Source organism: Typopeltis vanoorti, chromosome 7, assembly GCF_054136105.1.
Source record: "Typopeltis vanoorti isolate ZY-2024b chromosome 7, IOZ_Tvanoo_1.0, whole genome shotgun sequence".
Taxonomy (NCBI): Eukaryota; Metazoa; Arthropoda; class Arachnida; order Uropygi; family Thelyphonidae; genus Typopeltis; species Typopeltis vanoorti.
The window spans coordinates 57,733,358-57,747,706 of NC_143555.1; the positions used below are offsets into that span (position 1 = coordinate 57,733,358).

Genomic DNA, 14,349 nt, shown 5'->3' on the forward strand with positions numbered 1-14,349 from the left:
CTCTGATTAACTATTTTACCTTTAACCCAGATCTCACATAAGTGTAAGTTAAAACTGGTTTGAACTAATTTTTTTTTTTTTTTTTTTTAAATGATCCCATTACATGACAAATAGAAGAACCTATAAACACATCAGTGCTGTTTGTGGATTACAGGTGAGGGTTAAAAAAGAAGTTTGACATTTTTCTTGAAGAATTGCAGACTGTAGCTGTTTGGGATTACTTTATGAAAATGGAGTATTCCCTAACAGCTACAGTTTGAAAATGGATGTTGGACAGCTACTGCTTTTTGTTTTAACAGGTTCAACAGAAAGTGGAGTTATTATTTAAAAATAAAGAGCCAACAGGCTTCATTTCGGTGATATAAACATTATTCAAATTAAGGGGATATTAAATCCCACATTGTTTTAAAACCGAATAAGAAACTCAAAGATTGGAATCAGAGAGTTTCATGCTGAATATAGTAAACTATAAAAGTATTGGCAGCCACCAGCATGGGCTAATGCAAGTAGTCCTAGTACGTAGTACAATCTCAGGCAACTCATTGCAAAGGTGGAGAAAATTCTGATCGCTAATCTTGGTATTTTCCATAATGTAAAAACACATTTCCTAGGAAATGTATGCTGTTATTACATTATGGTGGGAGGTCTTAATTTGAATAATGTTTATATCGCCGAAATGAAGCCTATTGGCTCTTTATATTTAAGTAACTTAATGGATGCACCTGTTTGATAACTCGTATAGCAGAGTATATAAGTTCTTTTAGCTATACCCTTTGGTATCTATTTGGTCTAGCTACTCACTGATGAAGCCTCAAAAAAGGCTGAAACCAGTCTGGGTAGTGACCTCCCACCATAATGTAATAACAGCATACATTTCCTAGGAAATGTGTTTTTACATTATGGAAAATACCAAGATTAGCGATCAGAACTTTCCCCACCTTTGCAACGAGTTGCCTGAGATTGTACTACGTACTAGTACTTGCATTAGCCCACACTAGTAGCCGCCGATACTTTTATAGTTTACTATATTCGACATGGAACTATCTGATTCCAATCTTTGAGTTTCTTATTCAGTTTTAAAACAATGTGGGATTTAATATCCCCTTAATTTGAATAATGGCGTTATTACGATTGTCAATTTGGTGAAATGAGATAGAAGCACCTATAGAACAGACAAAGAGCTAAAATAGTGCATTTCTGAGAGAGAGGTCATCTACAAGTCAAATTTCTCTCCTCTAGACAGCATCGAGAATTTTTTGGGAGGTTTAAGGTTGCACCACCCCAAATTTATTATTATTATACAGGCACCTACATGGAGTCCGAAGACTGATCGCAGGAGACCCAATCTATCCACACAATCTATCATACCTCTCCTTGAACCAGTTAACAGATAAAGCACTCACAACTGACTGGCAACCCATTCCACTCATTCACAACTCTCCAAGCAAAAAAGTCTAATCTTCACACCCCCTACTAGCCATACCTTTATTCAACTTCCAGGGATGACCAATTGTTCTGGTCCCTCTAGCCAAATGCTAAAACTTGGCCCTGCATCTATCCTACAAAACCCTTTAAGCAACTTAAATGTTTCTATCATATCCCCTCTTTTTCTGCCATCAACCAACTTCTGCAATCCACACACCTTCAATCTATCCTCATAGGGAACTATGAGGGAACTATTCCACAGGCCACTCACCTCTGAATCCTCTTCACCATGTCCTCATCACCAAGAAACCCAGGGAATCAGATTTGAGCATAGTAATCTAGATGTGAATGTATCAAGACCTTATAAAGAGGCAAATTACTTGGCTATTGAAGAACACATTAATAACTTCCTTATCTGTACTTGTTAATGTGTTCTTTGATGTTAATGATACTTGTTAATGATACATCTCCACAAGGGGATATGCTTTGCATTGGGGGGAAATACTAAGGAAAGTGATCGGAGCTTACTCCACCTTTACTACAAGTTGCCTCAGACTTTAACTATGTTCAGGTGCAAACTTGACTTATTTGTCTGTTTGCTTCACTTGGAAAAAAATAATTAAAACCTAGCTTATAAAATTCCTTGGTATCTTTAACATAGTAGTATACCCAAGTATGGAGAGAGAGAGAGAGAGAGGGAGAGATGGAAATGATTACTTTTAAGAAATAAAGAAAAATATAAGAAATGCACAGTTGTATTTGTGGATTAAAATTGCAAAAACCCTTTATGGATAGAGAATCAGTACAGAGTCAAGATAATGCTGGGGCAGCCAACTGTTCATAGATCACAAGAAACAGTTGTTGAAAAATATGCTATGTGGTAAGTTGAAAAAAAAAAAAAACAATCCACCTCCTTACACTGAATATAAGGACTATTTTAAAACCAGGAAAGACCAAATTATCGAGAAAGAGCTGGAGTGGATCACAGGGATATAACAGGTATTGCCAAAACACACTGGCCAGGAGAAGGTGTGGTAAATTTGAAAAATGGAAACTATTTTACTCAGGAAGAGGAGATCACATCCACAGAGAGGGAGTCACAATATTAGTCAATGATCACTTGCAGAACTCCATCTTAACCATAGAACCCCATAGTCCAAGAATTATAACAGTTAATTATTGGGTTAATTCAAAATTAACCCAATTTATGCTTCAGATCAATCATATGAAGCTGAAGAATTAGATACTTTCTATGAGCAACTGCAGGACTAATTTACAAAACAAACAAAAAGGACATCCTAGTCATGATGGGAGACTTCAACAAGTATTCCATTTAAGATTAGTTCATTTTTTTTGTTTATTTTAAATTATAATTCTAACATGGACAATCATTTAAAGAGAGTTGTCTTTTTTTACAACATGACTTTATCATCTAAAAGCATTTCATACACAGCAGATTTTGAGTGCATACTTCTACCTTTTGCATCAGCAGAAATTAATATTGTTAGGAAAATAAAAACTGACATTCAGTATAATTTCTGGAAAATTCCCATACTACTCCTCTTAAACACTATTAATATAATTAACGGCTATTTTAGACTGTTTTTGTTTAGGAGTGTCCTTTATATTTAATACATTGGCTAACATAACTCAAAAGGGGTATATATATATTTTAGGGCATTATGGGCGAGTGTAGAAGGCAATTATGGCAGAATAAAAAATGTGGAAAAATTATGTACATACATTGATTTTGGTTAAGATGCCTTCTAAATCCAAGCTCTTGTTGAAAGGGGGGGCGGGGAAAGAGAGGGAAAGAACATGGGGATGTACTTGAGACATGGGAAATAAGTTTGGGAACTCAGGTTACTATTAATAATATATATATAAATATACATATTATTTTGTTGTGTGGAGAGGGGGGGAAAATAAGGGGAAGGGTATCCTTATGTGGAAACTGGGGCAAGGGTTTACGGGGTGTGGACCGTTTCGGTCATCGTCTGACCATCGTCGGAACTTTGTGGGAATGACTGTAGGGCTATGTCAAGGCTGCAAGATGTATCTGCCAGATACATCTTGCAGCCTTGACCTAGCCCTACAGTCATTCCCACAAAGTTCCGACGATGGTCAGACGATGACCGAAACGGTCCACACCCCGTAAACCCTTGCACCAGTTTCCACATAAGGATACCCTTCCCCTTCTTCCCCCGACCCCTCTTCCCACAAAATAATATATATATTTATATATATATTATTAATAGTAACCCGGGTTCCCAAACTTATTTCCCGTGTCTCAAGTACATCCCCATGTTCTTTCCCTCTCTTTCCCCGCCCCCCCTTTCAACAAGAGCTTGGATTTAGAAGGCATCTTTTAACCAAAATCAAGGTATGTACATAATTTTTCCACATTTTTTATTCTGCCATAATTGCCTTCTACACTCGCCCATAATGCCCTAAAATATATATATACCCCTTTTGAGTTATGTTAGCCAATGTATTAAATATAAGGGACACTCCTAAACAAAAACAGGCTAAAATAGCCATTAATTATATTAATAAAAACTGACAGTTTTTATTTCTCTGAAAATTTTCTTATTACAGCATTCGAGGTACAATACAGTAGATGCTTAAAAATTTGTTATCCATCACCTCAAATACACAACTTTGCACTGTATATTTCATGACCATTTCATGGGGAAACATCTGATGATGTTTCCCCATGAAATGGCCAGCATACCATATGTTGCTGATCCTGTATATACTTAACTAGTTTTTGTTTCTCTTTGTTCTTTAATTTTTAGTTTTCAAACACTTTTCATAATTTTAATTATTATTCTTTCAAAATCTATAATGCATTCCATTCATCATATTCTTTGTAATTTTCTAATTATAGCATTTGAGGTACAACACAGTGGATGCTTAAAAATTCACTATTCCATCACCTCAGATACAAAGTTTTGCACCATCCTTGTTTACCAATTTTAATCACCTTTCATTTTTGGATAAGTTCACATAATCGAACTTCATTCTCAATACCTTTCTTTTATGCATGTTTCAACTCAATCAAGTTTGGCTTCAAATTATCTTATCATCCCTACCTTCTAAAACTATACAACCAGGTATAACTCATCATCATCATCAAATTCCTGCCATGTACCCTCAAGGGGTGTACAGGATATGACAGTACTACATGAAAAAATTACATCATTACTAACTTCCTATCTACAATTTTCCTCCAAATCAGTCTGTTACTTGTCAAGACTCCAACATTATCAGATCTTATATTTCTATCGTCTAAGGCACATTGTACCGTATCAGTCCACCTATATCTTGGTCTTCCTCTGGGTCGTTTTCCTGCCAACCTGGCAGAGAACACTTGTTTTGCTAATCTTTCCTCTCCCATTCTATTTAAGTGACCATACCATCTGAGATTAGCTCTGCTAACGCATTCCTGGATGCTGACAATGTCAAGTTCTTTCCTAATATCCTCATTTTTAATACGATATTGCCATTGATGCCATCTGTTCACGCCTCTAACCTTTCTCAGGACTCTCATATCTGCGGTCTCTAGTCTTTGGTAAAGTGTTTTACTTCTGACTCAGCTCTCAGATCCATAAGTTAAAATTGGTTTGAACACAGTTTTGTATACAGCTAATTTAGTGTTCCGACTAATTTCTTTCTTATTCCATATGAATTTATTCAATTGACTTCCCACAATACCAGCTTTGCTGATTCTGTTGTCTATTTCTATATTTAGTTTACCATCTTCAGTAAAAATTGTGCCTAAGTAGCTAAAATGTTTTACTTGTTCCACAGGTTCTCCATTCACAACACAGTTGACATTTTCAATGATTCTGCCTATTTTCATTGTCTTTGTCTTTTTATTGCTGACCTTCATACCATATCTATTACAACAGCTATTCAATATTCTTTGTAATTTTGTAACCAGGTATAACTATGTTTTTAATATAAATTAAATTTTTATATTAGATAATTTAGCCTTTGATTGGAGAGCAGGGCATCTCTTTCACCCAATGAGTTTTGCTATTTCTGATATAAAAACAGATAAATTCACATAAAAACTAATTCAATAGTAGTAAGCTCTAAGCCTACTACTATTGAATTAGTTTTTGATGGAATTTTAGCAGTCAGCTAAAAAGTTCCATTAAAGAGGATCTCTGAAAATTTAAATTGGAAACTTTTAATGTAAATTTTTGGTTAATTACCAGAATCAAAACTGGTACTATTTCATGTAATTGTACATAAAAGAAATTGTTGTTTTATCATTTTTAATTACTAAAAAATTCAGAATTCTTTACATTAAACTGAAGAATTAGATCATATGAATAATGATTACAGTACTGAATAATAGCATCTGGAATTTCAGAGTGATGGAATTCTAAAAACAATCGTATATTTGTAAATATTAACTTAGTTTGTGAAAATTATATCTTGACAAATATAAAGTAGCCAATGGCTTTATATTATTTTTGAATTTTCTTACCTATGGAAAGAAAGCCATTTAACACTATCAGACAGCACTACTCCAGATGACATTAACAACTGAGCAAATTCATAAGGCTCTATTCCTTCCTCTTCATGCTTTTTGAACTGAATTCCAGAATTCGTAAGTAAATCAATCGAGTCTTGAGCATACATATCCTCACTGTAAAATTTAAAAAAAATAAATAATAAAAAATAAAAATGCAATTCTTCTAATTATTTCCATTTTATAATTATGTTATTGGATAATCAGCAAAATTTAGTTCTTGTGAATATGCTGTGAAACCATCTCCCTATGCTATGCAGCTTTTTCAAAAATAAAAAAGGATAGTGCCACTAGAATAGTGTGTGTGTGTGTGTGTGTGTGTGAGAGAGAGAGAGAGAGAGAGAGAGTGAGAGAGAGAGATTTCCCTTGCTTCCATAGTGAAATAGTAATAATTTACAGCAGCATATATCGGTTTCTTTCAATGACTACAAATTGTCCACAAAAATATAATAAACAAAGATTACTTCTTGTAAACTTCACAAATATCAAAAATAAAATAGACAAATTGCAAATTAACATGTTAATTTGCAATTTGTCTGTGCAAATTACTGGTGGTGGGAGGACTAGGGGCCATGCATGGAAGCTGGGCAAGAGCGTGGTTGACAAGGGTGTTAGAGCTAGGTTCTTTACTTGGAGAGTGGTAAATGAGTGGAATAAGCTTCCAGAGTCTGTTGTGGGTGCTACGACCGTGAATGAGTTCAAGGCAAGGTATGATAGATACTGTGTGAATGTTGAATACTTGTTCTTGACATGATGTTAGGGCCTCCCTCGATGAGTCTGTCGACTCCTTGGAGTTTCCCGGAACAATAATAATAATAATAACTGTTATTATTAACACCAGACCACTGCGATTTAGATACTTTTACACACTGCTTTGCTTTCTACATTTTTTTCTGCATTCTTTCAGAATTTTTCTCTGATTTACTTACTGGGAATTTTCAATATGTTCTTTTCCATTTAAAACTGTTTAGAACACACTTTTCATTATGATATTCAGTTTTATCCAGCTCAAATTAAATGATCACTCACTATGTACTCTTATGTCTTGAACCAGCATGAAGATATTACTATTAAACATTGACTTAGTTCAGACTCCACATTTCTCTAACTAAATTGAATAACAGCTATAACAAATTTGGCAGGGATCAGGAATAAAAAGATCAAACTATGAAAATAATCAAGGATATAGAAAACTTCAACCAAATTGTAAGCGGAGATCTATAGAAGTAAGCTATTTCACCTATTTAGGCACAATTTTTAGTGAAGATGGCAAATTAAATATGGAAATATGGATAGCCTGTTGATAAATTTATATGGAATAAGAGAGATTAGTGAAAACACTAAATTAATAGTATACAGGACAATGTTCAAACCAGTTTTAACTTATTCATTTGAGATTTGAGTTAGAAATAAAACAGTTGATCAAAGATTGGAGACAACATATGAGAGTTCCCTGAAAAATTAGGGGAGTGAACAGATGGCTTAATGGCAGAATCTTGTTAAAAATGAAGAATTGGGAACCACCTTGATATTATTACCATTGAAGAATGTATGAGGACAACTAATTACAAGTGGTATGGTCATTTAAACAGAATTGGAGAGAATTAGCAAAACAGGTATTGGATACCAAAATGGCAGGACAAAGACTCAGAGGAAGATCAAGATCTGGGCGGATTGATTTATTTAGAAGTGCAGTGGAAGATCAAAATATTTGTGACAATATTGGAGTGCTGACAAGTAATAGATTAATTTGGAGAGAAAAATCGTTAATAGGAGATTAATAATAATGTAAACTTAATCATGTTGTGTCATGGTAGTATGTATACCCCTTGAGGGTACATGTCAAGAAATTGATGGTGATCATGATGAATAACACAGTCAAAAAGACTTTTCTTATTTCTTGTGTCTTCATGTGAATTTATGCATATCTTTATATTGGAACATGACATTAGTAATGATTAATGTCCTAATAGCATTATAAAGACCATATACTCTTTACTATTGTAAAGACCAGCTTTTCAAGTAAAGTCCAATTTTTCTTTAACGAAGGCAGCCACACAAAGAAAGTCTTTGTGTGGCTTCCTTCTCTAAAGACTTGAAAAATTTCTATGCATCTTCCTTAGTAGAATCTTCTGTAGGATCATAGGCATAAGTCTCATTATCCACTTACCCATTTTAAAGTTTGTCCCATCTCCTTGATATTTTCTGCCATTCAAGAGCCTGCCCTTGTGTTGGGTGTTGAATACTATTGCTACTCCTTCCTTTCCCTGATCATTATTGCCTTGAATATAACATCTTTTGGGTTGTTATTTAGAAGGATCTCACTATTTTTGTCGGCATTGTTTTGATAACGCAGTCATTTCCACTCAGTACTACTTTAGTTCTTTTGCCAGTTCCTTTAATGCCTCTTATATTGATTGTGCTAATCTTGAATTCTGCTGATGATTTTGAGTTTGTGGGTTTTTCCTAGCAGCTCACTTGACACTGTTCACCCTGGTTCTCTAACAGAAACAGTGAGGGGCCAACTGGACAACACCCAAACCAGCATGAAATTCCATAATATACCATAATTTCATATTTTGGTTTAGGTCAGTAAAATTTCAATTTGGTTGGCTAAATCTCAAATTTTCAGCATATTCTCATATGTACCATGGAACCTGAAAGATACCTTATTACAGGTATCTTTCAGGTTCCAGAAAGATACCTGTAATAAGGTGCACTACGAGAAGGTGAGGATTAGACAAGTCATTTCTCTACATTTCTTAAAAGGCTATCTCCTCCCAGTTATCTAGCTTCAACCCTTAAGCAATTCCTTCATGTAGAGTTATGTTGACAAATTTCAAAATAGGAAATTGGAGAGTAAAACTACATAGCAGCGGTTGTTCCTATGATACCACAGCAGGCTCTCTAAAGGAAAAAGTGGAGGAATATTTGGTCATTTGAGAAGGCATCTGATACAAAGAAAGATAATACTTATTCCAAATCTTAACAGCAGAGTACGAAACTAATTTACCAGCCATAGACATACTGAAATATTTTTGGATATATTTGGAGAAAAAAAGCTGAATGCTCTTCTATTAGATCGGGCTACTTACCTCCCTATCGAATACAATCCCACCAACTCTCAAATTAGAAAAATTCACAGGCTCCTTAACAAAGTCACTTCTTGGCCTGTAGAAGTTACCAACAGATTAAAGCCGTTTAACTCGATACCCCCCCCCCCGTATTTACGGACTCCCAAATATACATAAAGAAAGAAAATGTGCCATTACGTCCCATAGTGGATGGCATTGATTCCCCCACATACAAATTAGCTAAATATTTGGCCAAAGAGCTCACACACTATACTGTCAACACACCATCACACATAAAAAAACTCAGCCCATTTCAAAGCCAGCATAGAAAACCTTACACTCTAATGTACTAACATAATGGTCAGCTTTGACGTCTCCTCTTTATTCACAAATGTCCCGCTCAAGGAAATTTTAGAGCTAATCCAAGCTAAATTTTCTCCTGATATCTCAGCCTTATTTCAGTTCACAATGAACTCAGGCTATTTCGTTTGGCAGGGAAAATTCTACAAACAAATAGAGGGGACAGCCATGGGTTCACCACTCTCCCCACCCTTGGCCAATTTCTTTATGGAGACCTTTGAAGAAAAAGCCTTAGCCTCTGCCCCAAAAAAACCAACCATATGGCTTCGCTACATTGATGATGTGTTTGCTATTTGGCCACATGGCTCTGAAACACTTCTCTCCTTCTTAACACACTTAAACAACCAACACCCCAGAATCGAGTTCACCCTGGAAAAAGAGGAAAACAACAGCCTCCCTTTCCTAGACACACTAGTCACCCACCAGCCTAATGGAACCTTGGTTTTTCTCAGTTTACAGAAAACTCACCCATACAGGCAGATACATTCACCAACAATCCCCCCCCCCACAACAATATGGAGTGGTGAAAACACTATACAACAGGGCTAAACTAATCTGTTCAAACAACTTGGTCCCTAAACACTGAACTAAATCACATCCTCAACACTTTCTCAGCCAATGCCCCCCCCCCCCCGAAAAAAATCCAAAAAATATTAAAACCTACAATCCACAGCCCCCCCCCCCTTCACAACAAGGATTACTCTAAATCCATCACCATTCCCTACATCCGAGGCACCTCGGAAAAAATTACCAAAATCTTAAGAAAACATGACCTGACCTCCTGTTACAAACCTTACAGAAAATTGGCATCCCTTATCTGCTCCACTAAAGACCAACCACTTCCCCCTAGACCTTCCTGGTGTATACCAGGTCCCTTGCAGTTGTAAACTGTCTTACTTTGGCCAAACAGGCAGGACAACGAATATCAGAATTTCTGAACACAAGGACTATATCCGTTTTCACAAGTACAGCCATTCTGGTCTTGCAGACCATGCTCTGGATACACCACAGAATACGGTGGAAGAAAGCTACAGTAATACACCGTAGCAAATACAAATTGGAAAGACTATTTATGGAATCAGCCTCAGCCCTAAGAAATTCTCCAAACCTCAACAAATTTGGTTGTATGCAACTGCCCCAAATTTGGGAGGCTTACATCAGCAGACCTTCAGCCCAACGGCCAAGAACACCTACTTAGCCCGCTAGAGGGCACCATCAGGACTTTTAGGAGAACAATAGCTTCATCTCTTCATTCCCAGTTACTGTGTTGTAGTGCCTACATGCACGTGCCTTTTTTTGTAAGTTCCTTTAGAAGATGGCAACATGACGTTGCCGAAATATCGGAAAGTATTTATTAAAGTATAATTTAATTTATATCCTTAACTACATTGTTCAATTCCGTAAGTGTTTTAATAACGTTATTACTGGGTGATTTGAGGGTTTCAAAAAGAGAAATAGCCCCTACATAATGTACTAATCACAGGCGAAGCTGCAAGTGCATATAAGGAGATATCCAGAGATTTTGTAGGAAATTATGCAAGAAGAGGACTATTGTGATTAACAAATATTTAATGTTGATGAAACCGGCCTTTTTTTAGAAGCAAATGATTTCAAAGACTTTTCTAGTCAAATCAGAGAAATCTCAGCCTTATAAAGTCGTAAAGTCAAGTGAAATTACTGCTAGCAATCTGCGAGCCGTTTGGAAGCACATTCTTCCACATTGTGCAGATGATTTTAGAGGCTTTCCAAATGAATCTAAGTTAATTAAATCTCATTCTGAGAAGTTGAGTGATTCCAACCTGCTAAATTTAGATGCACAGCGGGAAAAAATATGAAGAAAATTTAATCACTGACAAGCCCAAAGAGGTTTCACAGGAACAATTTGAAAATAGTTTTCGTACAATCGGAGTTTTTAAGCAGCAATGCTTAGAGACTGATCCTGGTGAAGAGAGAAAACCAGTAAAATTTGCAAGAGAGGCAATAGGGCCATTCCATCAGCTGTATGAAAAAAAGAGACAGAATGCCTGCCAAACTACATTAGCTCAATTCTTTGTTAAGAAGCAGAATAATAAATTTATATTTTGAATATATTTTATTGTCTTTCAGCTTCATATTTTACATTTTCCCATAGGTTATTATATTCGGTTAGTGCATTTTCGATTAATGCACCAGTTTTAAAGAATGCATTAGGCGCATTAATCGAGGGATTGCTGTATTAGAAACTTATATAAAAGCAGAATAAGAAATAAAATAAAACCAAGCACAAACAATATTGAAACTAAATGGAAAAATATAAAGGAAACCATACTAAAAGCAGCAGAAGAAAGTTTAGGATACAAATCAAGGAAAAACAAAAAATGCTCAGAACCTGAAATGATGACTTAAAGGAATTAATCGAAAGGAAAAAAACAGGCTTTTAAAATCTATCTGCAGAGTAAAAGCACCGCTGACTATATAGAATACTATAAACTATGGACTGAAGTTGGAAAGCTTTCCAGAAGTGTACACAGAGAAGATTGGAATAAATATGTTAAATCATTAGAGCAGGATATTACTGGACCACAAAGAATAGGTTTTAAAATTTTCAGGCAGTTACAAGCAGCAGAAAATTACCAATTAAGAAATAATCTAATTTCCAAAGTAGATTGGATAGAACACTATGAAACATTGTGGAATGAAAAACAAGAAATACAAAACAATGACAATACTCACAAAATCGAAGATATTAATATACAGGAAAGTATAGAAGAAATAGCAATGGAAAAATTAGAAAAAAAATTTAAAAACTCAAAAAATAGGAAAATGAAAATAGAAAAAGGGGTGCTTAAGGCTCAAAGCTGTATAACTGAGAGGTGACCTCCACATAGCCTTTAAAGGAATGCAGAGAACTGACCAGGGCTTCTTACCTAATGTCCAATCCTCACCTTCTCATGGTGCACCCTGTTGGGTATCTACCTGGATACTGAATGAACGGGGATGGGCTGGCAATTTCGGATTTAGCCAACCAAATTGTATTCTTATCGGCTTAAACCAATATACAAAATGATGGTACAACATGACAAAATTTCATGCCGGTTGAGGCGTCGCCGGTTAAACAAGGTCCCCGTTGTTTTCTGCAGGGATCCAGGGCGAACAGTGAAAAGTCAGCTACTGGAACAAATCCTAAAACACACCCCAACTCAAACTCAACATCGTCGTCGTCGTCCGGTAGCATCCTCTAGCAAGAGGGTTGCAGCAGATGAGCAGCTCTTCTTTATTTCTCTCTGTCTGTCGCTTCCATCATTCTTAAACCAGTCCATTCCATGATGTCATTAAACCGCTCTCTGGTTGGTCTTCCACGTCTTCTCTTCCCCTCAACTTTCCCTTGTAACATAGTTCTTGTCAGGTGTCCCAAAGAACCTCTCAGAAGATGTCCTGCAAATCTAGTCTTTCTTTGCATAATATTCTTTAACAGTGTTCTTTCCATCCCAACTCATCTTAAAACTTCTTGATTTGATATTCTTTCTGTATAGCTAATCTTTTCTATCTTTCTATAACACCACATTTCCAATGCATTAATTCTTTCCATATCTCTCTTTCTTAGTGTCCATGACTCACTTCCATAACTTGCAATACTCCAAACTGGTGCATTAACTATTCCAATTCTAACGCCTATTTTAGTGTTCTTGTTTATTAAAATTCTCTTCATTTCCATAAATGCCGATTTAGCTTTGCCTATTCTGTTTCTAATGTCCAAATCTGAAGTTCCTTTCTCTGAGATCCAGCTACCTAAATATTGAAATCTTTCCACTTCTTCTAAAATCTTTCCTCCACATCTTATTTTTACATTATCTCCTATTTTTCTACCCATTATCATTATCTTGGGCTTTTTTGTTTTTCAGGCAATAACAATCAAGGAAAAGAAGGATTAGCCATAGTATTCAACACAAAATACGAGGCTAATCTTCTTGAATGGCAGTCAGTCTCAAGTAGAGTAATGTGGGCAAATATGAGAATGGGGAACTGGACAATGAGACTTATTTGTGCCTATGGTCCCACAGAAGGTTCTACTAAGGTAGAAGTGGAGGAATTTTTTGAGGCTTTAGAAAAAGCAACTGACACAATGAAAAAGGAAAAGTTGGTCCTTGTTGGGGATCTAAATAGTAGAGTAGGAAATGATTGTGAGACATACAAAAATATTTTGGGAAAATTTGGAGAAAAGAGCAAAGCTAATAATAATGGCAAATATCTGTTGGATTTCTGCTCAGGACATGGACTGGTTATTACTAACACCATGTTCCAACATAAAAATGTGCACAAATTCACATGGAGAGAAGAGGCTAGGAATAAGAAAAGTCTCATTGACTATGTTATTGTTGATAGTGATGTTTTCTCCCTGGTGCAGGACACCAGAGTGTACAGAGGATCTGAAATTGGAAGTGATCACTATTTAGTCTTGAGCAGGATAAAATTGAATTTCATATTGAAAAGAATAACATGTAAGAAAGTTTTAAAGCGAATAAAAGTTGAGCAGCTCTCAGATGTAAACTGTAGACTAAAATACAGAAATATTATTGAAAAGAAAATGAAAGAATTTGAGAACAGGAATCAAACCTTGGAGATTCAGTGGCAAACTCTGAAGGAAACATTGATTGATTCTGCCAGAGAGGCATGTGGTGAGGTTGTGTGCAAAGATAAAAAAATCAGAACTCCCTGGTGGACACAGGAAGTTAAAGAGGCAGTGAAGAAAAAGAAGAAAGCATATCAAAAGTTCCTGGCAAATAAGTCAGCTTTTACTCTTACAGAATACAGAGACAAATGTAAGAAAGCTAAACAGTGTGTAAAACTAGCTAAACAAAAGTCATGGGAGGACTTTGGCAAGAATATAGAAAATAAATATCAAAAAGGTGGCAAAATATTCTGGAGGTTGTTGAAGAAGCTTAGGAATGGAGGAAAGAGTGCTGT

At 35.8% G+C, this 14,349-nt stretch overlaps 1 protein-coding gene across 4 annotated transcripts in view; it reads right to left on the bottom strand.

Moving 5' to 3' along the window:
- Window positions 1-14,349, bottom strand: part of LOC150104697 (CCR4-NOT transcription complex subunit 7-like) — a 161,762-nt gene that overhangs the window by 35,164 nt on the left and 112,249 nt on the right. For all 4 annotated transcript variants that reach the window (XM_090395281.1, XM_090395280.1, XM_090395282.1 and 1 more), the window contains one exon: window positions 5,927-6,088. In XM_090395281.1, the coding sequence (XP_090251407.1) occupies window positions 5,927-6,088 (162 nt within the window). The remainder of the gene's footprint in view (window positions 1-5,926; window positions 6,089-14,349) is intronic.